Genomic DNA, 26,028 nt, shown 5'->3' with positions numbered 1-26,028 from the left:
GAAGTTCTTGTCTAGAACAAAAAATTATGACTTGTCTTCTTTCCAGCTAGAAATTGTAGTGTATGAAAAAGGCAGAATCTGGTGTATGTTGTATACATGGCCAGGCAGGTGGATGTTGTGTAGAGGAACATGTATTCCAAGTGGGACAACACCTACCCCAAGTCCCAGCATTTACCCATTTTGGTTAACAATACACAACTAATTGTTGAGATGGGAACAAGTGAAAGACTACATTCTGTCTTTACCATGAGAACTGAACGCTCCCGGAGCATCAAGCATTTGCTGCAATAAATGTTTAACTGTTTATTGAACAGAGAACATCGCCCTGAGAAGCAAAAGCATCCCCCACGCCAGACATCTTGTAGATTGTTCATTTGTTTATTCACCTTGGGAAGATATGGAGCTGAGAAGGCAAATCCCCTCAGGCAAGCAGTAAAAGAACTTGAAACTGAATCTCATAATTTAGCTTGGCTGAGGGCTCCTGGGGCAGAAAACTGACAACTGCATTTCTGACAAATTATGTGATGCTAGCCCTAGAATTGGCTCTTTTCTTTCTTCTTCTCTGTTTTCAATTTGAAACCATTCTGTAAATTTAGGTCGGCTTTATGAATAGCTTTAGGAGGACCAAACCCACGTTTTTCAGGACACGTGCCTTTCATTTAACTTTCTTCCTCACTTCAAAGACCAATTGCCCAATTATTTTAAAACTCTGTTGATATGAACAATGAATAGTCAAATAATGTCAGTGGAGTAAGAGACCACAGAAATGTAATAATCACATGTTCTATTGATGGGCAGGTGAGTCACGTATGTTTTTCTTCATCAGATATAATTTTACTATTAATTAAAATAAGAAATGCTAATTGAATCCTTACACTATAGGTCTAAATTTGAAAGTGTCTGTAGTCCATTTAAATAACATTTCAGTATAAGTCATCTTTTGAACCCCAAATATTGGTGACAACAGTTGAGTCATAGCGAGAAGGGACGGCACAAGGTTTATCTCAAGGTTACTAGTGTTTCATAAGCATTTGGTATCAGGCCCTAGTTTCTCTTCACTGAAAAGCTGTCTCCCATGCTTAAATATTGAAAACACAGTTAAGATGTAGTCTGTGATGTAAACTAATGGGAGCCAGGCAGTAGCTACAATTCCTGCTTGCGAGGTGAATTTATGAGTGTCAGGATTTTTGCCATGTGAATATATCTGGAACTCCTGATATAGAGATTATGCCCAGTCTTTATCTTCATAAAAGTACTTTGAAATGTATTTGTACAGAAAGCATCTAACATTTCTTACGTAAGATAAATCCTTAAAGAGTTTTATTAGCCATAAAAGGAAAAGTAATCAGGCAACTATACACACCAATCAAATGAAAGATAACAAATATTGCTGGATAAAACTGAAAAGGGGATGCTCATAATAAGAGTTTAAACGTTTGTTTTCTTTTTTCAATAGAGGGCAGCCTCAAAGCAGTAACAGCAGGCAACAATAAATACCACTAAACCTATATCCCTGGAAAGCAGAACAAAGCTTTCTCAGATCATTCCACTGCATCCCCACAGAACACCGACTGCAGCTGTTTTCCTCAGGTTTGTGTAGCCCTGAACATGAGCCAGTTAGAACTACCATCACATCACAATTACCTGGCCCTCTTAACTACCACGACCTCAGTTAAAATATGACCTATTAAGATGTCTACTACACTTTGTGCATTTCTTATATGGCAGGAGGATCATAGAAAAACTGGGAAGTTATACTGGGAGTTATAACTTTTACTCCTCTCTCTCATAAGAGGAATTAAAAAGAACTCCATGGTGCAACCATTCCATTTCCCATGGAAAAGGTGGTTTCCATGACCTTGAAGAAAGTATATGTATTTAAAACATATAAACTAATGTATTTGTATTCTGGACAACATTTGATTCTGACAGTAAGAAACAGCATCCAAAATCTTCTCTCAGAAAAATGAATCTGCAACTTGAAACAGAAATATTGATTGAGAGCAAACAAGACATGCATCATTCCTACAGTGGACAAGATCACAACACTCTATACAAACTATGTATTACATAGTGACCCGTTGTCTTATATTATTATCACATAGAGTCAAATAGTTAAATACCACACTTAATTTGCCACATAGACAAGGCTGATAGCTTAACAATGCTGTTCATTTGTGCATTCTGGCCTAAAAAAAAATCTCTTTAGGCTATAAAAGGTGGGATGAAATCACATCACTCAAATGTCTTGCCCTGCTCTATCCCCCTGCCAGCTACCTTTAATTTGCTTTGCTGCAATAGGATTTTGTGATAGAAAGTTATTAAATCACCAAGCCCATGACTTCTTTGTCTTGACAGCAGAATAGACTAAATGACCTTGGCTAATTTCAATGAGTCACATCATGCTCTATTAAGGCAAAAAGATGGGAAAGAGAGTAATACACAAGAAATTGGATTTGGGATGCTGAAATGAGAAGTAGATACAATAAAACCAAAGAAAGCAAAATAAGCCTTCGCCCAGACGAATGTAGGTATTTACTAGCAGCTCTGTTCCAAAACAAAAATACCTATGATCAGCTTATTTTAGTGCCTACACTTCCTTTTTTTTTTCTTTTCTGTCTTATAACCACAGGTAAAAAGCTTGATAATGAACACAGAGAGGCTGCAGAAGGAATAATTTTAAGTATCACCTGACGATTTCAGCAGCCCCATTGGCACATCAGGAGAACTGGGAGATTTCCTGAGGGTTCAAGGATTCAGTAACACGATGTGACACTTTGTAGATCGCAGTGCTGAAGGAGGACTGATTTAAAGCTTGTCAGAATACACCAAATGAATTTGCAGGGATTTCTTTTGCAAGTGTGTGCTACCTCTAGAAGCATTCTCATGAGAAAACGGTGGGAACATTCATAATTGTGACTAATGGGGGTTGTTTTTGTTACCTTTTGATACAATTTCACGAGAATGAAAAGTAAAGGAAAAAACCAAATCAAACCAAACAAGTAAGATTAGGATCTAAAGGGAGCTCCATAACGTTCAGTTTCATAATTTTGCCTTATTCTTGAAAGGTGTGAAGTTCCCATAAAATTCTGAAATTGTATTTTGCCCCTCTGGTAAACACTGCTTAAAATTTCCTGATGTTTCAGCTGTAGAAGTGCCAGCACAAAGAAACCATTATTCACTAATAGCAGCATTTATCTTTGTCTTATGATAAAAATTCATTCAAAAACCTAACCAGAAAAATAATACTCTGACTAGAGGCTGCTACAAACATCACGATTATTCGGCCAAATCTTCTGTTTGTGTGTTCTGCAGCTTTTTAATACTAAATTATCCAGCATTTGCCTTTGTCTATTTCTTTGACTGGAGATTATGGCTCACATCCCAGCTAACAAAAATCCAAATAAGCTAAAGACTTGGAAGGATTCTATGAGATCTCTTATGTCCAGTCAAAATTTCAGTCTTAATTAAAAAAGAAAGTATCCTAAGTAAGCTCTCACAGAATCTCAAGGGCTAGAAGGGACCTCAAAAGACCATCCAGTTCAAGAGTAGGTCACACAGGTACTCGGACGATCCTTACTCATAATACAAAAGTATGTTGGGTTACATCTAGTTAATATAGCAACAATAAGTTCTGAAGTTATTGTCATAAGATATTTGGTCTTCTGAGGGTAAAGTAGATTCTCCCGGATGCCCAGGCTCATGTCAACAGTGTTGGGTAGGCAGGCAGGCAGACATGCTGGCAACTGCCTCACCTACAGTGACCCTACAAATAGCAAGGGAATGTAATGGAAGCTGCAGTCTTGCTATAATGATTAATTTCAGAATGAGATGGTATCAGCAATCTGATTAGTCAGTACTTCAGATGGGAAAAGGTACAGTCCTATTTTTCATGCAACTCCATCTTCAGTGGGGAGCTGGTATGATTCGGAAACAGGGCAAGCAACATCCTAAGCTCCACCAAGCCCCGCTCCATGTCACAGAGTCAGGCTACTGACCAGATACTACTGGCAGGTAATCATCATCAGCAAGTAGAATGAGAGAAAGCCTTGCCTTGTCTATCCTCAAACCAAGGAAGTGCAGAGCATGATCCATGCTGACGCTGTGACAGAAGAGTATTTAATGAGATCTCAATGTATGGTGAATGTGTCCATTGCAGAAGTGTACAGGTACACCATTAATGCTGTTCCTATATTGTCTTGTCAAGTAGAATGGATAAACTTGCTGCTGTTTTCCCACTGCATAATACAACACATTCCACAGAAATGAAATGGATACTGCAGTATAATGCAGTATATACTTTAACATTACAGTCAGAGCATCAGCCTGTGCTTAGTGCCTTCACTGGGTTCCTACCTTGGGCCACTTAATTCCTTGTAAGTTTTGCTTCTCACTAATTGTTTCAAAAATATTCCATTTCATGATAAATTGTCATAAGCCAAAGATTACACATAAAGTATTTGTGGTAGTATTTTTTCAGTGTTCTTTTAGTATGTTCTGACTGGAATATCCAAGATTTCAGCATATCTATTCCTGCAGCTATTAATAATAACTTAGCCTTTAAGTTAGTTAAGTGAAAAAGGCCATTTCTATATTCTGTAAAAGTTCCAGTTGTCTATAACTCTAACTCAGAGAAAGACAGAAAACTAAGTTGGGCATATCACCTACAGATTTTGCCATATATATATATACACACATAAAAATATATATAAAGTACTGATTTATAAAACAGTCCAGATCATTTCTGCAGCCCTATAAAAAGCCCTAAGATTCACAGTGCTTTTAATGCTCTAGAAATTATCTGAAGTGTATATCTATGTCTACCTACTCAGAGTCAAGTTACTCTAATCTGCAACAGATACTTCTCTAAGCTGTTCCTAAAGGCTTCCAAAACTTTTAAAAAGACCACAAAATCAGAGGCTAGTACAAGCTGTAGCCGTATGACACCTACTTTAACTGCCCACAGCCAGACTCAGTCCCAGTCCCATGCCAGCGATGCTCCCAGCAATCTTATATGGGATTGGGATCAACTGTGGGAAGGAAAGATTTAGAGCTAAATAGTTCCACTTGCAATAATTCAGCATCTCCCCTGTGGCAGAAGGCTTCTCTGCTCATCGCATGGCTGAGCTTTAGAAGCTGCTGAAAATGCAACTGAAATAAAGACCTGGCTCTCAAAAGAAACCTGAAGAACTGTGTGAAAGACACTGAATTGACAAGAGTGGCTTTGGATCAGTCCTCTACCAGGACTGATATTCAAGTATTCAAGCTTGAGTTCTAGCTTTGGCATTGGTAACTTTTATCCAAGGCTTATCAAGCCTTGAAATACCAGATGGGCATCAACTCTCCCTTTCAGCAGGGCTGGATGGTGGTGAAATAATCTGATGAATCTCAGGAAGATGAACAGCCCCAGCCTACATTTTACAGGAGTGAGGTTTGCTACATTTACAGGTTTGCTATATACTTTGAATCTTTGCTTAATAACCCTCTCCAAAGCATTCTTCAATTAGTGAAAAAATAGCAAAAAATCAAAAATGACCAAATAGAGATGACTCATGACTACAATAAGCTGTGAGTTTCAGTTTCTGTGAACCACGCACCCCATCTCCTCTGCAGGACACTGAACCACATAATGTGAAACAACCACACACAATAAAACATTTTTTTATTTCAAATTGCCACAACCCCTCCTGAATTTATGCACTACATTCACCAGCAAAAATGCATATATGCTTGAAATAAAAGATGATGAGACAGGAATGTCATTGTATTTACTACCATTTCCTTGAAATTCCACATACATTACCATTTCATACTGCAGATATGATCATATTTTTACTTGCCCAGGGAAAGGTGCAGGCCTGAATATATCTCTCAAAGATCATAATACGACGATTTAACATCAGTGTGTTACATTTAGAGAAAGAAATTCCAGTTACTGAATGCTGATACACCATTAGTTGTAAATCATTATTAGAAGCTTTGTCCCCTGCGGTGCTGTGATGCATACACTGAAATGGTCTTTGCCATGGTCACTTTATATCACAACTTCTTTCCTTGGTGCATGGACTGTGGCTTATTTACACAGCACTAGCAGTGTCATTAGCAGTAGATTATTGTAACACAGTGTGACCAACTCCATGGTTGTCAAATATTTTAAACTGTCACTATCCTCTTGATCAATCAAAAAAGTCATCTAATGATATTAATTAAAGAGGAATGGACTTAAAATGCCTTTTTTCCTTGTTACTAAGACCAAGAATAAACTCTTTAGCTAAGTTTCTGAAGTGACTTAGCAGCTTTGGACTCAATGGTTACTCATGCACTATTCTCACATAGTTATATAGAGAATAAATACAGCTAACCCTGCATTTATACCAAACATCTAATTCATCATAGAAACATAGCATAATGACACATTAGTAGCAATTGTTAGTATAAAACTACATATTCACACTGTAAAGTTACTGCTTTCTATATTCTTTAGCTTTGCTCATAGAAATATGCCCACTAATAATTTCAAGAACTGACTCTGAACAAGTAAGTCAAAATATGTAATTGCTACAAAAATCAATATCAATAAATTGTTAGCCATGTATAGATGAGGTACTGAGAGAAAACTTTACATTCTTAATAAAATACAATACAAAAGAACTTCATGATCTATGTATTCTGTGTGGTTTAGATGAAATGTTTGCTTAGTGTATTTTACTAAATTCTATGGTAATTTATTAGACCAGACATTAATTTTACCATTGGGAAATTTTCATATTCATATATGATAATAAAGAAAGGAGTGGGACTCAACAGGAACCTTACAAGGTATATTTGAGCATAAATTAAAAGGACATGAATAAAGATTAGGTATTTTATGTGCTATCACGTTCCAAAATGCATGCTACATATATAAAATGCCACGTGTGAAAATCAAACATACTGAATTTAGTCTAACATACAAATATGTTTTTGCTGATTCCCTAATTTCCTTATTTAAGGAGTTAAAATACAAAAAAATTACAAGAGAGTTACAATAACTATTCAGCACTGGAAGTTTTAGATCTTCTACCATTGAATCTAGAGGAATGTATACAAATATATGAATTATTGAAGAATAGGCATTTAAAAAGTGCTTCACTTATCCACAACCTCAGAAAGTTTCAGTACAGGTCAAATACTGCTTTGGCCAATCTAAATTTGAAGGGTTTTTTTGGCTGTAGGTACCAGTGCTAAAATCAATATGCTGACACAAATGTTGCTTTTGTATAATGCCCACTGAACAAGGGCTAGAACCAAGCAGAGCCTTCAAGAAAAGAAATTATTCCTTATCACTGTGAATATAAGAATTGTCATAGATTTTATGACATCCCCTATTCTCACTGCCTATATGAAAATAACTGTTTGTAGTTTTGTGAAGTCAGCAGTATTACACTGGTTAATTTCCTCTGGCTCCTTTGCTTTTTCTTTTACTTTAAAATACTATTTTTTATCATACACCTTAATTTTGGTGCTGGCTTATCATAACAGGTCTGGAAGCCTGTCCACATAAACTTTGAAAATTCAAATTCAACTTTCAGAACTATACTATTAACGGTATCTTTTACTGCACATTGTCACATTGGATTGTAGCAGAAGTCCCAGGACCTGTCCCTGAGTTTCTAGTTTTGAACATGAGATCTGTTGAGAATCATCAACAATCATTCACCTAGAAGTCAAGACTGCTGATGGAGAATAACTGACATATTATTGCCTCACGATATGCAAGATTTGGGCTTAATATGGCCTTATAACTGTCCCCAAGATAGACCTGAATAAAGTCTTCCAAGTACTAGAGCTGAGATACTCAACAAAGTTTACCTTCACCAATTTTACTTGTCAGAATTTGGTAACTACACTCTTAAACAGTAGATTATTAGGAAGAAATTCCCTCAAATGCAAGTCCTCAACCCTAAATAATGTTCATAGCAAATCTGATGTATTTTTCAGTGTTTGTCTTTGGCTTTTTTATTTATGCAAAAGGTCTGCTGCCCAAGCTTTGCTCCCTAAGAAAGGGCTTCCTCATCTTTCTTTCAGTATAACAATTTCCATCACACCAAGTTAGCAACCATTTAAGAAAAGGTCTGAAAACCTGGATGTGCTTTTTACTTGCATTTGCTTCACACAACAAAGTATTTCTAAAACAAACCTGAAACACACATTGAAATATGTCTCTAACAGTCTACTTTTGGTTTATAGGTACATGTATTCTCAAGAAGAAGAAAGTTCTGTTTGTCTTTGAACTCAAACAGAAAAATACAGCAGAAGGTTTCAGGTTAAAGCAATTTTTCCTTAGCAAATTTACTTACCCCTGCAATGGACTCCTTCATCATACCCATCAGAACAGTCATAAACACCGTTGCAGAGCTGGGACAAGTGAATGCATTTGTTTGTACCAATGCAGCTAACATAATTCGGAGTGCACTTGGCATCTGCTTCCTCAGGACCTAAAAAAAAGACACAGAATATTTCTTATACATATTTTTTTCTATCAACAACAAGGCAAAGAAAGTTCTACCTTGCATTTCAGCTTACAGCTAAGGGCAGTGCTTTAGTGTGCTAGTTCATTTTGCAGCTTTTTAGTGCATTATCATTGCTGTATTTAAGAGAACTGAAATCATCAAGAAACAATTAGTGCAATTAAAAGGAAATCAATGGGTCTGAGAGTATTGTTTCCCAAAATACAGGTATTTTACAGATGCTACAATAAAGCTTCATAAACATTAACAGGTACCATCAGATTTTTAATTGCCAGAGAGTCATAGGCAATACCAACAGGCATCAATATTTACATTCGCTGTTGTGCTATACAGATAATCCTTGGTATGTATGAAACTTCATGTAAATGTTACATATTTATGACTGCACTAGATCAGAGAAAACTATTTCTGCAGCCCAAGAGTCTGACTCTGAAACTGCACAGTACAGGATGGAGGGGAGAGGATAAGGATGCTGTGGATGCTGGATGCTCCAAAGGGAGCAACCACTCTTGTATCCCCTTATCTCAAGTGTTAAGTACAGGGATTTTTGAGGAAGTTCAGGGATTTTTTGAGCACCTCTTGTTTATCTCTTAGAGGGGATTGTGACTGATAAAAAACCCCACAAGCATAATCTCACATGATAAAAACTTTTGAGATTTTTAACAAACTGCAAAGAACATTTAGAAGTCTGAAGGGTAGAGCTCATTTAGGGGATGAATCATAACTTGTACACAGTATATGATTAGCTACACAGAGACTGAAGGTGTGGAAATTCTTAAGGAAAGTACTTAAAGCTCCTTGATAGCTTTGTGTTGGAACCTTGGGTCTGTGTTAAACTCTGACAGCTTGTAACAGTCCTCAAGGATGCACTGTGCTCAAATGCAATGTGCTTTCACCTTCTTCGAGACACTAACTCCAAGGCAAAGGACAGAAATCACAGGCAGTAGCTGAAAGCTCCTTTCTAAGTGGAAAAATCTCAGCTTTGGCAAATCTGGTCTCTTGAAGTGAGTAGGAAAAAGCAGAGGAGAGGTCAGGGCAGGGTGAGGAGGAATTTATGACATAACAAATACAAATAGCTCTTGGCACAGTATATTACATAAAGATCCTAACACAAAAAACGTGTCTCAATTAGACAACTTAAATTACAAAATTCCCACTGCCATGGTACATGTCAAGAAGCCAACCATTATTCAGAGTGGGCACAACAAATACCTGTGGTTTACAATGCTTTTGCCCACATTCTTTTACACAACACCCATCAGCCCAGGGTGGGTGTCCCCCTCTCTTTCCTCAAGCAGAGCATCCACCCTTACAATGTGCCCATCAACAGGTAGGAAGGCAGAATATACAGAGCCTCCTTCCCAGCTTCACTTTCTGCACTGATGGAGTGACACCAATTCAATGCTTGATCAACACAAACATTAACAGAAACACCGGTACTAGGGATAAAAAGGCAATGTAAGTGGGGATGATTGTACTCTGTCACACACAATTTGTGTGATTCCAGGATGAAAAAACAACTGTGTTTTTTTATGTCCATATGCTGCATACAGATTTTCAAGAAAACTATATTCCTGAGTTAAGGAGAAGGGTCTAAATATCTTCTGAACTCAAAGAAAAGAAACAAATGTTCTTACTATGCTCTAGGTTATTAAGTTCTTAGCAAACTTAGAGGTATTAGAACACTTCACAAATAATACAATTCTCCTGTATTTTCCAGAAAAATATGGGAAAAAATTAACAAGGTGAGAGATGCTGTTTTTCTAGATGTTATCTGTAAATTTCAAGACGTTAGATGTTGGGACTTTAAGACCACAGTAAGGATAATTGGAGAGGTGTGAGCTTCTGGTGCAGTCAGAGAGCTCTGCACCATGCCAGAAAACAAGAGGTGGGGGCAATGCAGCTCTTGTGCACACATGCACACAAAGCTCACTACAGCCCCCACAACCTCTGGCAATATCCACTGTTCTTCCACGATTGGTTTGACTTTGCAGAGCTTTCAAAGAATGTAAAAAAAGCAGCTTAGGTTGGCCAAACGCTTGATGTCAGGCAGGTCATGTAAAACTGAAGGTTTCATTTCATTGGCATTTCAGTTGCATCAGTACATGAAGGAACACAACATTTAAAAAAAAAAATGAAGCTAATTATCTAATTTGCCATTAGATGTAGCTCTGATAAGAATGTGAGCATAAAAAAAGATCTAAAACAGAGAACAGTCATTAAAAAAGCTTTGATCAGTGAAGCCTGGAAAGCATGACACTTGCATTACTTACATACAAACCTAAGATTGCTAGAAGGCTTTCAGCTTTCACAGAATCACAGAATGGTAGGGGTTGGAAGGGACCTCCAGAGATCATCTAGTCCAACCCCCTGCAGAAGCAGGGTCACCTAAATCAGGTTGCAAAGGAACATGTCCAGGTGGGTCTTGAAGATCTCCAAGGAAGGAGACTCCACAACCCCTCTGGGCAGCCTGTTCCACTGGTTATCAAACAGAAATCTGAGATCTGTGATCAAAAACATATAGCATTTATGTTTATCTTGTAAATGTAATGAGTGAAAAGAATGAATCTCTTATTTATCACTTAAAATCTCAATAGGACTAGTCTGATATGCTCTTGTCTGAAGATTTGGGGATTAAATTTTTATTTAACGCTTCTTGCTTTGAAAATACAAGATTCCTTCAGGACACAAACATCCTGAAATTTTAAATACATTATCTAACTTAAAATATTAGTAGGGAGTAGGGGAGCTTCCCAAATTAGTTTTTTTTGGAACTGAAACTGAGGGGAAACTGAAACATGCTCCAAGAAGTCTTTTCAAGGGAAATGCCATGCACTACCTGTGAAAACAGAGAGGTTCATCTAACTAAGATAAATTTGTATGCACTTTCTGTTTCCTCACTAGCCTGGTGTTTCAGAAGTCAACTTCACTTACAAAAAAAGATGAACTTCAGTGCAAAACCGCCAAAGCCCTGTTTTATAGAAGACTGGTTAGCTTTTTTGTGTGCAAAACTATTCTGAAAGGTAACAGGTCCCAATCATCCAATAATATCAGTGGAAGAGACAGCATGTTCCAAGGCCTCTCTGCCCACTACTCCAACCACCTTCACTTAAATTCCCATTTGAGTTGGATCACAACTTACAGCTCCATCCTGATCTCCTAAGCATCTTTATAGAGATCCATCAGTGAGATTACACACCGAGCAGAAATACTGGACAAAATTATTCCACTAGTTCAACATCCTTTAGGTGGGAGCCCTAGAACAGGTATTTTATACCTTTTCAAGTATAAAAGCATTAACACATAGTGGATGGAATCTGACCCAAAGACAAAAATTGATAATATTGATGCAAACAATGTAAAAAACCATATTTTACTGATTTGATTTCACCACACATTCTTCTAGAGGAAGTTTTGCTATAGTAGCTACCAAAGTCTTCTCTATGGTATTATCAAATAAAGCTGAATGGCTGTAATAAAGCAAAAAAAATCCCAAAGTTTCAGAAACAACATTCCACACAGATTTTAGGATCTCTAGATAAATATGTGTTTAAATGAAAACCTTCCACTACGGTACAATACAGTTTGTGGTTTGCCAAACACACATATAAGATTGTGAGATCTGTTTCTGCTTGCTTAGTCGCCTCCACAGCATTGCTGGTACTCATTTCTGCTGTGGCATACAACATTTAGGATTGCAGAAAGGATTTAAAAACTTATGTTAAACAATAAATAGCTCTTGGCAATAAGAAAAAACCTGCCACATGAAGTCAAAGTTACATAAGGTATCTGATATGGTTTTAAAAGTGTGAGATGTCATCCTCACAGCTGGTTCTTAATTTTTTTTCCAGATCATCAAGGATAAGCAGGGATTTTGAAAGTGCTTATCTTTATAGAACTTGAAACCACATTATCAGAAAGTCACGTTTCTGACTCTGACAACACAAGACATACTTTACTTGAAAGATATTTCAGATTTACTGCTAAATTATGGACAGTAGAAGTTGTTTTTGTGGGGAAATTAGACTTCTTATTTTTTTTAATATTCAATGTCTAAAAACTTCCAAGAGGGTGACTACTACCTATTAATTGACACAGTTACAGGTTAATGTGTAAAGTGTAAACTAAACACACATGGTATTCCATGGTATCACAATGGCTTTACAAAGTAATTTTTCACACAGACTATATGCTAGCTTCTAGGACATTGAAATACTGGGATTAATATATGGAAATTACTTAAAATCTTTACTCATCAGTATCATATATATGCAAAGAAAGGATTTCATATTTAATAAGGATTTATGTATAAGTAACCCCTTATTCATTGCTACTTTTATCCTTATGCTTTATTCAACCAAGTAGACTGGTAATGAATATAAATTTGAAGTCACCTTCAATTAAATCAGGTATTCAGCTGTCCATGAAAGAAAGTGAATAATAAACACTTATGGTAGGATGTGGACAACTGAAGAGGGATGCAGGGGAAATATTGTGCTGCTTGCAGCAGAGCAATAGCTGTAATCTCTGACCTCACAGACACAGCAATTTGTCCCCAAAATAATATTTCACAAGAAAGAATAAAACTAGTGGCAGTCAGTAGGCTTCTGAGTGTGTAAATGAATGAACATAGTTAAGAGTATGCTCTCATGACTTACGACCAAACATGAGAGATGAGCTGAAGACTACAGAAAGCAACACTGAACCAAACAGAAACAAAAGAGCAAAGAAAAGAACTTCAGAAATCAAAAGGCGGCTTTGAGTCATCAGTTTGAAAATCAGTCATCTGTGGTGATTCACAGCCCTTACAGGTCTAGCCTCAACTGTCTCATCTCGCTCTTTATAAATGGAGCAATGTCGATGCAATCAGCCCTCTGGGATCCACCTCCCTTTTAAGGAACATTTTGGTTCATTGTGCTTTGCACAGGGAGAAGATACACAGCTATCCAAGACAAAGTTTCTCAATTCCAGTCAATGATTTGCCCTGATTTTAGCCTGTGCTTAGAGTGCTGCACCCTCAGGAAGTTTGCAGATGACACCAAGTTATGTGGGAGCGTTGATCTGCTTGAGGACAGGAAGGCTCTTCAGAGGGACCTGGACAGGCTGAAGGCAATGGGATGCAGCCAGTTGTACGAGGTTCAACAAAGTCAAGTGCTTGATCCTGCACTTGGGCCACAACAACCCCATGCAATAATTGACTGGCCCTACCGCTGTGAGCTACAGTGGAAGCTTCTAAGAGATCTTTGTTTAAAGAAGCCACCTTTGTAGCTACTCCTACTACCAAAACCTGGCCCAGGCAAAAGCACTACACCAGGAGGACCAAGGAAGTGATTGTCCTCTGTACTAAGTGCTGGTGAGGCTGCACCTCAGATACTGCATTCAGTTCTGGGCTCCTCACTATAAGAAGGACAACTGAGGGGCTGGAGCATGTCCAGAGACGTGCACCAGAGCTGAGGAAGGGTCTGGAGCGAGCACAAGTCTGATGGGGAGCTGCTGAGGGAAGTGGGAGTGTTCAGCCTGGAGAAGGCTGAGAGGAGACCTGATCACTCTCTACAAACACCTGAAAGGATGATGTAGAGAGGTGGCAGTCAGTCTCTTCTTCCAAGTAATGAGCAATAGGACAAGAGAGAAGATCCCAATTGTGCCAAAGGAGATTTACATTTGATATTAGGAAAGTTCACCACAAGGGTTGTCAAGCATTGGATTAGGCTGCCAAGGGAATAGTTGAGTCCCCATCCAAAAGCCATGTAGCTGTGGTACTGAGTGACATGGTTTAGTGGTGGACTTCACAGTGCCATGTTTAGGGTAGGACTCGATGATCTTACAGGTTTTTTCTAACCTAAACAGTTCTGTGGTTCTGTGCTATATAACTGATTCAGTGGAAAACTCATATTTAGATCAAAAAACTAACCCAAACACAATGTTGAAATTCACTCTGAAGAACAGTTTTCAATTTTGTGTGTTACTGTAGACAAAATAGTTCAAAAGGTTATCTATCCATAAAGCTTACCAAGCCTTGCAGCAACACACAAAACTCCAAATCCGAAGCTCCTGTGACAGGCTTTTACTATTATATACAAATCAATTCAGAGGTGCAAAACACAGCACATGGATATTGGGTTTATGATGCTCTACAGTTGCTTGCCTTTCCCTCTCTGTGTGTTTTTCTCAGTACTAGATAAATGCAAACAGCAGTCAGTCTAAATCTAATACTACACAATAACTTTAATTGTTTAAATACTACTTTTTCTTTAAACCCATAAACATTGTTTGCATACTGCCACTATAATGACTCAGTCAGGAGCTCTATTTGAGATGGCTCTCCAGCAAACACTTTCCCTTTGGCTATCTTTTTCCTGATCACTGCTTTCTGTGTCGACACTTATTCATCTTCGCTACACAGATGTAAATAATTAACGGAGCCACAGGACTCATCTTTACTACTGTAATGTAGCTGATAGCCACTGGAGAGAAGTAGAAAAACTATGCTGAAAGTTGCACAAAGGCTGATGGAGAGGAATTCTTTCTAAATCAGCTCAGCTTTGGATTATTACCCAAACGTCCCTCTGGGTAAACACAAGTGGGACAAGACTGGAGTCAGCTCTTCAACCATCAGGCCAAAAGCAGTCATCAAAACTGGGTCCCAAGCTAAAGGAGTTGTTTTTCCTGACATAAATCTAGCTACTAAAGCTGTAAAAGCCATGGAGGTACTTGGACTGATAATAGTAAGTTCAGCTCACAATAGCAAAAATCCACCTAGACTCCTTAATGTAGTTGGACATTTTGTATCTAAAAATTACCTCAAATAGAAAATTCACCCAGTCAAAGGGAGAAAAGACCACTGCCTCCCTGAAAATGTATCTATACAGCAGTTCTACCAGACTGAAGTAATTTTCCATTGAACAGCTCTAAATTTAACCTGGATTGAATAATATGACTATAGAATCATAGAATGGTAGGGGCTGGAAGGGACCTTTAGAAATCATCTAGTCCATCCTTCCTGCTAAATCAGGTCCCACCTATATCAGGTCACACAGGAACATGTCCAGGAGGGGTTTGAAACACTTCAGAGAAGGAGCCTCCACACCCTCCCTGGGCAGCCTGTGCCAGGGCTCCCTCATCTCAACAGTAAAACAGTTTTTCCTTATGTTTTAAATTATTCTAAACCAAGGTGAAGGGTGGTCAGAGAAATCAGTTTCCACAAAGGCAACACCAAACATTACCTGTCCATCAACTTCTGTGTAGCCTCTCTACTTACAGAAAAAAAGCAATGAACTAAACGGGGCAGAAGCAAAGAGATGGGGAAATGAAACTTGAGTTGCTTGGAGTGTTCCAATGTTCTTTCAAACGAGTTCCTGTGTCAGAAGATTAATGTAATAAACCATTTAATAAAAATATAGTGCTCTAAAGATTGACACACTGTATCCAAATGGAAATTAGTTTAGGAGAGAGGGTGATGCAAATACGTAACTGTACTTTATGGAGGAACTGACAAGGACCTAAAGTCCAAATGAGAAATGTGTTTGATGTGATTTTTTTCCTTTGCATTTGATGTTTTTGGGTATCAGTGAAGACAGCACTAGCATGATCTTTAGAGGTCCATTCCAATCCCTGTCATTCTGTGATTGTGTGATAAGTATGTATATAGCGCCTTAACAAGATCATATATAACCTACTAGTCTGTTAATATAGGAAACCATACTTTGCCGTTCCCCACCTACAATACCCTGGAACCATCAACATAAATATTGGAAATAGCTCTTACAGAGCTTTTAAACTTCAGATTATTTTAAATAGTATGAAATTTCACCCTTAAACTTTTCCTTTGCATTTGCAAGACGTAACCTTGCAAAATTCTGTAGGATGGGAGAAAATGAATTCTCTCATCTAAACTATATTAAAAAAAAGTCCTCTATGCAATTGGAAAACTCTTATAAAAATATCTAGCTGGAGGGAATGCATGTTGCTGTCTGGAAGCAGGAAGAATGACAAACCCACAAGAGGACATATGTCTCGTGAGCTTTTCTTAAAAATCAAGTCTCTCTTTTGTCTTACAAAATTCAGTGTGCCAGTGGTGTTTGACTAAAAACAACAAGAAAACAATTCTCACCATCATAATCACAACTGTCCCGAGCAATGTAGTTACACATCAACAAGTTTCAGTAGTTTTATATATTTGCACAATGACTGCAGTTGCAACATGTGCAGTAAAACTTACCATAAAGACAACAAGGGAGAGGGAATTTATGTTCTTTGATTTAGTCTCTAAGACTTAAAAAGCTAAACAACAGTATTACTAATCTCTTGTATGGAGGATGTGTCAGAACATAAAGGAAGATCCTTGTTAGTACTTACACCTAAGCAAAACCAATGCGAATTTATAATCTCTGGGTATCTTTGGAAAACGGATTCACAAACATTTGTCAATGAAAACTATGTGAAGAGGAGAAAAAGAAGGGTTCTTGGTTTTCAGGAAGCAAAATTAATTAATATTCTTTGTACTTGCAGAGACAGAAAAGCTTTGTTAATGGATTCCTTTGGTGATTTACTACAACACACTAAAGCAATACCTCATGGTCAATGAAGTAAAAAATGAATATTGTCTCATGTAGATGGTCATTCCTCATTAGTTATAAGGAACCTGTTTTTAATTTGCAGATTTTTACTTAATTGGTGGCACACATCTCAAGGCTGTCTTGTGTCAACTGTTGTAATGACTTGACATCTTTGTGCAATGCAGAACTGACTGTGAATAGAGTCTCCGTTTGAGAAAAGGGATAATGAAGGGAACAAAACAAGTGTTAATTACTAACACAATTAAGAGTACCTAATATTAGCAACATTGTAGCACATCAACATTGGTGTTACAGATATTTACATATCCGAAGCATAAACAACAAAAAATGAATGTAGATGTTCTTTCCAGAACAATATGATGGTGTAATGGAACTATCTGCTGGGTACAACACAGCACAGTATCTGGATCTCTGCAGCATCCTGGCTCCATTAGACATTATAAAAATGTGTGTGACTATTTACACACATCATCCATCTATATATATTCCATCTATTGTGTTGCAGCTTGGCTTTTTCATTAGACTGCAGAGATGCTATTAAAATAAGGGAATAGACGAGGTTATTTACTGGATCGCATCCGTTAACAAGCTCTGGAAATTTTGATGGAAATCCTTCTACAGCCCACATCCTGTGAACTGTTACACACCCCCACACAACCTTGGAAATATATATGGAGTGAGAAAGAATTTACCAAGTTCATATTTGCATTGGTAAATCTGGAATTCAAACTCAGAAATTGTTCTCAAGTCCCAAATGAGACGAAATCTCACAGAGTTTGATGAGATTTGTAACATAAGACACAGTTGTTTTAAAAACAAGAAAGGACTAGAACATATACCAACTGATACCTTAAACTTCTTGTTTTAAACTGAAAAAAAAATGAAGTTTCCAACTCATCTGCAATACTTTATGACTTTTAAGGAGATGATGTTAGTATCAACATGCATGTTTTATTTATGATTTTGAGGTGGAAATTTACCATTAAAATGCATCACTGTGCTCTATAACCACATGAAAATTTTGCTTAGAGGGCCAATGTTTTCTAAGTATTTGAGGGTTGGGTTTTTTTTTTTAAAGAAACCTACTAAATCTGCATTACTTATTCATTTTAAAGATTATCTGATGTGTTTAATTCGGCTTTAAGGCAGTAACTTAGAAATACATCTCATGCATTTTTAAACTGAGCTAGGTAGTTTGCAATCATAAAGTTATTCATTTCAATTTTGTACACAGACATATAAATGTAAATTACATGTAATTAAAATAAACTGACTTGTTTCTTCTTATTCAGGCACACACTTAAATGATGAGAACCGACCGTAATTGTTCTAAGTACAAAATTTAACAGTATAAAAGATTTAATTGGGTTTGTTGGAGTATATAGTCTGTCAAAAAGGTAACATTTACAGGCCTTTGTATTGTATAGACACTGAGGGTCCTTTTTGTTTCATTATTGGCCTATAACTATAAACTGACCTGGAATGCCTTTAATGTCAAAGAATGGATTTTGTGGTATATATCAAAGTCAAGTTTCCATTTCTCACAATATATCCACGTCCTTACTTCCTTAGAAACAAATACAACTGAACTAAGACTGACAGTGACAAAAAAAATAGAACAGCTGTTAAAAAAATCCAGTATTACTTATAGGAAACGTTAAATTAGCAATTCTCAGACTTCTAAAAGGCTTTGCAGTGTGATAGGCACTACAATTCAGAAAGAAAGATAGTTTGGTATGTTTACTAGCTACAAAAGAAAGCAGCTTCCCCTCCCCATCTTTTTACTCCTAGGATAATTCTAAAGAGGCATTATTTAAAATGATCCAGCCTTGGCTGTATCCTTCTCACAACACAAAACCCAAAGTGCTTTCAGAGAACAGCACAAGTGGAAGCAAAGACCCCATGTTAGACACAAACACAGTAAATCTTCGTGAACAAGCAAACACTCTCTAGCCTTTTCAAGCCAGATCTTCCCCCGTTATTGGACATGTACTAATGAAATTCATGGGAAAGTTCCGGTTCGCTCAGCTCCATTCCCCAGGCCACCTCAGCTGCAACTGACTACAAACACCTAGAGACATGATCCTTATCCACCTGCTCAGCAGCTCCTGGAGGCTTCTGCTGGCACTCAGGCAAGACTGCAAAGAGCTGGTGCTCATGGTTTATCTGAAGCAATGCTTTCAAATGTCATCTTCAGTGTAATTCAGCATCATAATGTGGTTTGAAACAAAAAATGGTAAGTTCACCATTAAAATAACAGCCTATCACACTGGAATTTCCAGGAGCTCGTGCCTGGCTTGTAACAGAATCATCACCGAGAGAACGGGAGAGGGGCGTTAAAGTCAGGTCGGTCTGAAGAAGCAAGAAAAACTTCATGTGAACTAGACAGGAAAAACAGTGGGGAAAAAAGTATTACTTGCCTGCTGAGTTCTGGTCCCTGAACTGAGCTACATCCTTACTTTCTCTCTCATTAGCTAACATCACAGTCTTTCAGAATGGAAAATTCAGAATTTAGACTTCTCATCACTTAAAACGTAGTTTAAGCTTTCCAGCATTTCTTAGGAGAGCTGAACGGTTTCAAGAGAAAAGGGAGTCCAGAAGCATAAGGATGTTGGTAGAGGCAAAGGAATATGAATGGCAGTATCTGAATGCAAATATCTACTGAAGACAGGAAGGCAATAACCCAATTTTTACCGTATCTAGCAGTATTAGTTTTAATAACTGGAATGCCATGGAACTGAGGAAATGATACAGATACAATGTCTGACCAAAATTTACTATGCCTACACCTGAATAATCACTGTGACATGAGTAAGAGCAACTCATGCAAGTCTCAGGTGTGACTTCTGTGAGTCTTTATTGCATAGACAGAAGAATCACAGAATCATAAGGGTTGGAAGAGGACCACGTACAGTAGTCTCAAGAATGAGCTTAAGTGAGGAAGGAAAAGTAGTTGGGTTTTGTATTTCATCTTGTACTTCTTAATGGCAGATGCACCACCCCTAGAAACATTCAAGGTCAAGATGGATGAAGCTCTAAGCTACTTGATCTAGTTGATGTCCCTGCTTATTCCATGGAAGGCTGGTATATGACCTTCAGAGGTCCCTTCCAACTCAACTCATTCCCTTCCCCTCCCTTTTCTTCCCTTCTCTTCCTTTCCATCTTCAATAAAGTGTTGTTAAGCCATGAGATTGAGCATTTGTGACTAGAGAAACCACTTCCATAGAGGTAGATTTAAGACAGTGCTTACTAAACAGTCCAGCCTTTACTGGTACTCCTCAAGATCTAACAGAAGTGTGTCATGGAAAACTGTTTTAAGATTATACTCCAAAATGAGAAAAACAAAAGTCTTTTTCATTTTATACAACAATATACTTCAATGGATCCAAGGCACTACTAAAATCCCAGGTTTACAATCTATTGAGAATGAAGATCACCTAAAACTAACTTCTTGTTACGAAATTACCAAATTAAATCAAACCTGTTCCATGTAAATCTATATGTGAAATAGTAAAACAATTAAAAAGTAAAATGGACACATTTTGCCCTAATATCTGTGTGTATTGTATTTAGAATGGTTTTATGTTTCTGCACTAGAAGTTTCTGGTGATTAATTAGGTAAAATTAGTGTGCTGAAGACAGGAATGGAGATCTCCTTGTATTTTTAACAGTCATAAAACCAGTCCATTGAAAATATTTCATCTCTTTCACAATAGGCCGAGTAGTGAAGAGGTTTTCAGTTAATCACAACAGAATGTGCTGAGCTGCACTTACGATAGCTGTTAAGACCATTTGCCCCAATGCTGGCCTTTACCTGTCAAGAATCAAGACTTAAAAATGCATTCAGGTGAACAGTTGCAATGTTTTCAAACATCAAACCCAAGAAAGTGTCAAAATGGATTATAAACAAGATGTATATTATGCTGCTTTTATAGATAATATTCTAAACTTTGGAACATGCTACTCTGTCAAAATAAAAGCGGAGTTTCTGTCTAGAATGTGTTTTACTGTCTTGTACTAACACGTTCTGACTCAACAGTTACAGAAAAACTCAATATACAGAGAACATTACTTAACACCAGAACTGTATTTAGCAAACCACTCAAAGCTCTTGTACAGACATATAAACACATCTTTTCAGATTTGCACGGGAACAGCATCCAATTGGCCCCATAGTTTCACAATGACTAATTAAAAAAAGAAAATCCTTTAACAAGTATTGAGTAGAGACATATCATCCCCTCTCCTGAAATACCTGTAGCAATATAGACCTAGACTATCTTGGTATACATTCATTTTATGGTGTCAGCTTGGTATTTTCAATTCCAATTCCATACTGAGCACAGAATCCCACCCTTCAACAACATTAACGTGAATTACATCAAGCTGATTCTTTGTCTATTATATATAAAAAACCAACTAAACTGAACAGACAAAACCTTAAAGACTACTAGAGAATCATAGAATGGGAGGGGTTGGAAGAGACTTCTAAACATCATCTCAGTCCAACTCCCTTGCTTAAGCAGTTCTGTCTAGATCAAGTCACACAGGAACATGTTCAGGTAAGTTTTGAAGGAGACTGCTCCAGAGAAGGAGACTCCACACCCTCCCTGGGCAGCCTGTGCCAGGGCTCCCTCACCTGAACAGGAAAGAAGCTTCTCCTCAAGTTTAAGTGGAACTTTGTGTTTCAGCTGAAGTCCATCACCCCTAGTCCTATCAATGGACACTACAGAAAAAAAAGTGTTGCCCCATCTCCTTGACATATGCCTTTTAAATACTTGTGTTAATGAGATCCTTCCTCAGTCTTCTCCAGGACAAACAGCACCAGTTCCCACCATCTTTCCTCATAAGGAAGATTCTCCAGTCCTCTGATCATCTTGGTGGCCCTGCACTGAACTCTCTCCAGCAGTTCCCTGTCCCTCTTGAGCTGGGGAGCCCAGAACTAGACAAAGTACTCCAGATGAGACCTCACCAGGGAAGAGTAGAGGGGGAAAAGAACCTGCTAGCCAAAGTCTTCTTGATGCACCCCAATCAAGGAATCAACGTTCATCAATTGTTGCTAAGAAGGAGTAGTACCTATAAAATGGACAGGTTTACTGTAGCTCAGAACAAGTGCTGCAATTGAAGTATCTTTGAAGTAGGGCCATTTATTTTTCAGTATACATAAAAAATGGACATTTTCTAGAAAGTAACCATTAACAACAGGTGCTGTTGGGGTACCAGTGGGGGATTTTGGTTCTTTTTATGTCTACCACACTTCTCTAAATAATGTTATAAAGTATGTATCTTGTAACTACAGAAGACATATGGTGAGTTTGAATGCTGTCAGAATTATTTACACTCTTTACAGTCAGAACACAGGAGAAGTAGTTCATTTACTTGAACATAATTTCAAGAAATTCTTTTTGTGGTTCCTGAACTTATCTGTTTAACTTTGACATTTGGTGGAGCACAAAAGTCACTTTATTCTGATGAAAGCAGCTAGAAAGAAAAGACTGTAATATTCATCTTTTACCTGAACACATTCCGAAGGACTTTTAGGACATATATATTTAAAAGATTCCAATTACAGACTGCTGCATTCGCAATGTTATCCTATTAATCTCCATAGTTTGTCTTTGTGCTGTGTATTTCTGGATTAGGACCTGAAAAGTAACATAATTGTGTTCCTTTTCACAGCACTGCTTAGCTTTCATCCATGCTCAACTCCAATTAACCTTAAGAAACTTCCACAACAGCAGAATGTGACTTCAGTTATTGCATGTTCATATTTTTTTAACGTTCAGTCTCTTATACTGCAATATCTCTTATTTCCTGCCCACGTAAAGTGATCAACGAACAGATAGTGTGGTTTAAAAACATTCTGCAAACAGTGGATTTTGTGTCTGTTTTTAACCTCTGACGCTTTCAGAAGTCTCGGGTCGAGATCCAGGGTGTGCAAGGCATGTGGAGCGAAATTAGCTGAAATTTGGACAACTAAATTCAATACTGTGAGTGGAAAAGTCCACTAAGTTCAGTGAGTGACATCCATTCTCACTCAGAAACACATAAGATAGCTCGAAACAGAGATGTTTGTATAGCACACTAAAGTGTCATGGTAGAGATGCTCTCTCAACAGACACAAACAAACATTCTATTCATTTAAATGAATCTGATTATTAACTCCAGCTAGGATCAACCTGGGCTTTCAGTACTGCAACTATATTGTATCCAGTGACAGGACAAGGGGTAATGGGATGAAACTGGAACACAAAAGGTTTCATTTAAACATAAGGAGAAACTATTTTACTGTTGAGGTGAGGCATCCCTGGCACAGGCTGCCCAGGGAGAGTGAGCAGGCTCCTTCTCTGGAGGAGTCTCCTTCAAAATCTACCTGGATGTGTTCCTGTGTGACTCAATCTAGGTGGGACCTGCTTGAGCAGAGGGATTGGACTAGATGATCTCTAAAAGGTCCCTTCCAACCCCTGCCATTCTGTGACTCTATGAATGCTGGTTCTTATAGTCCGAAGGCAATGAGGAAGCTGAATGTTGTTTCTTATTTCCTAGCCAAAGAACTGAATTTAAAGTTATGAAGGATGGAAGATGCTGAATAATTTGTATTATCTTTTTTGTGTTTTACTGGAAAAAGATGGAGGTGGGTACATTACCACAGTCTGCTATTCAAGAGCTGTCCATTTGCTGCACAGATACTCCACAGCGGTACGCTGTTTGAACGTGCATATTTCAGTACAAAGCCTGTAGGGAACCAATGTTGTGCCAAACTACCCATTTTTGCCTTGTTAGTCTTTCTGAAAAAAGCAACAACGTTGAATCTTCTCCGTAGTGAAACCTGCATCTGTTCTCTGACTAAAAACACAGACCAAAACTGATAGTGTTTGCTTTACTGTAAAGTTGTGGACGCTGATATTTCCATTTAGTTTGAGACTTTCTGATGCCCTTCTAAATTGAAGAAGATCAGTTAAGAAGATCAGTAACTGGGATGACTTTTTATCCTCATTCTGCTGTTTCAGAAACCATGTTCCATTCTTGTGCTATTGAAATTTGTTTCAGTTTTAAAGGAATGTAGGAAATTTCTTTTTTCCTGATCTTTGACCTGCACATCTCAATTATAAAGAGGACAAGAAAACAATGGAGCTGGAGAGAAGTATTTTAAATCTAACTTATATTCAAGCTCTTTCTCACAGAAGCCTTTTGCTTTTTGCCATGGTAGTGATGATTAAAAAAGAGAAGCCCACACTATGAAGAACAGGCTCAGTCTCTGGACCTCTTAACTACAACAAATACTTGAAGAGTGATGTTTCCCTTTCTCTCTGCTATTGTCCTGTGGATGCTTTTATGGACAAAAAACCTCACTACGCTGTTTGGGGGACCTTTCTCCCATCCCTTGTTATCTCTGCCTCCTGGTGCACTTGTTTTCTTTAATTTTTTATTAAAAAAAAAAAAACCCAAAACATTTCAATGCTGCTTTAGCTCTGACTCATTTTCTACTGACAGCCACTGGTTTTACCATGATGCACTTACTTTACACATTAAACGAATGCTATTGAAGCTGAACTCACAATGTAAAAATACTGGCTCCATTTTCCCTGGGAAATAATCACCTGTTTTCAGATCTATTCTGTGGAATCTTATTCCTCAACTTTGTTTGTAACAGGTTTGCTTCAAGTTAATTGTCTTTTATCAGAACAGCAGCAACAAAAAAACACCCAGTTTATGGACCAGTATCCAAATACATTTCAAGGTCTTTATTCTCCAGCTAAACAGAAGTGTTCTTCCCATTTACTTTCCTAAACCAACCGTTGTGAAGCTCCTTGCTCCAGGCAGTGGCTCAGATGAGTATTAGTTTCAAAAGTTTCTCCCCCTCGCGCTGCCTACAGAGCAGCTACAGAATCCACCGGCAAGTACAGATATCAAAGATATAATAAAACTTTAACAGGAATGTTATTAGCAAATCATATCTGCATAGTCAAAGTCACATTGGTAGTATAACCCAGGATGAGAGACAATAAATTAGGTAACAGACACACACAGGAACAAAACAGTTTAAGATCTTGTTCTAAATCTGCTACAACATTTTGTGCACTTCTTAAAGACCTACAATGTATGCTGAAAGGCTTGGACTGATGAGTAAGAATATAGCTTCTTCCTTAATTTAGATAAGTTGAAAAAATAAGGTCCTATATATTTCTCTGTATATTCAATAAGTGGATTTGTATGTCTACAAATAGACAGATACTTTACTCATTGCTATGGAGGCATCTTTATAAGTAGGAAGATAAACCAGAGGCAGATTTGCAGAAGTCTAGTTTCAAAACCTCACATTGTTTCTCTGGTGTGCAGACACAAACAACTATTACCTGGAAGGTTTTCAATCACAGGTCTGAGTTAACTTCTTTAGTTCCCAGTTAAGCACTCAGAAAATTGACATGGTTTCCAAGCAAAGTCCATACACATAGGTGCCTAAAAGCAGAAACTTATCTTTTGAGATACTTAAAGAGTCAAAGACATTCTGAGTGTCAAAAATAAATCCTTTGTCCTCAATCAGTTGTTCAAAGCTGAAATACTATAGCTACAATATCAGTTTACCAGCCTGCTGAAACTCTGAACATCCACTTCCAGGCTTTTAACCAGTTTAACAAGTGGATTTTAGGATGGCTACAACATTTGCTTCATCTTTCAGCTTCTGTTTTTTCAGAGGTGTTCCATTATTTGATGACTAACTGCTGTACTGAACATCCTCTTGCCTGTTACACAGTTTGACCTGTACAGTTTTTGGGTAGTTTGCTTTCAGTCACTGTGCCATAGGGGTAATGGCATTCATGCTTGGCCTATTGTGCAGAACTGCCCATTTCCATACTACACGGCTATTTCATTGCACACCTTGCAGTTCACAGTAAATCTCTCCCCTTTCTCAACATGAACTGCAAATTATACAATTAGTG

General features: G+C 37.7%; 1 protein-coding gene across 1 annotated transcript in view; it reads right to left on the bottom strand.

Moving 5' to 3' along the window:
• Positions 1-26,028, bottom strand: part of LRP1B (LDL receptor related protein 1B) — a 556,160-nt gene that overhangs the window by 433,727 nt on the left and 96,405 nt on the right. The window contains exon 4 of the mRNA XM_062005148.1: positions 8,340-8,477. Coding sequence (XP_061861132.1) covers positions 8,340-8,477 — 138 coding nt within the window. The remainder of the gene's footprint in view (positions 1-8,339; positions 8,478-26,028) is intronic.

The sequence above is a fragment of the Colius striatus genome, chromosome 11, assembly GCF_028858725.1.
Source record: "Colius striatus isolate bColStr4 chromosome 11, bColStr4.1.hap1, whole genome shotgun sequence".
NCBI lineage: Eukaryota > Metazoa > Chordata > Aves > Coliiformes > Coliidae > Colius > Colius striatus.
The sequence above is the reverse complement of the archived record's forward strand: the minus strand, read 5'-3'. Positions and strand labels throughout refer to the sequence as shown.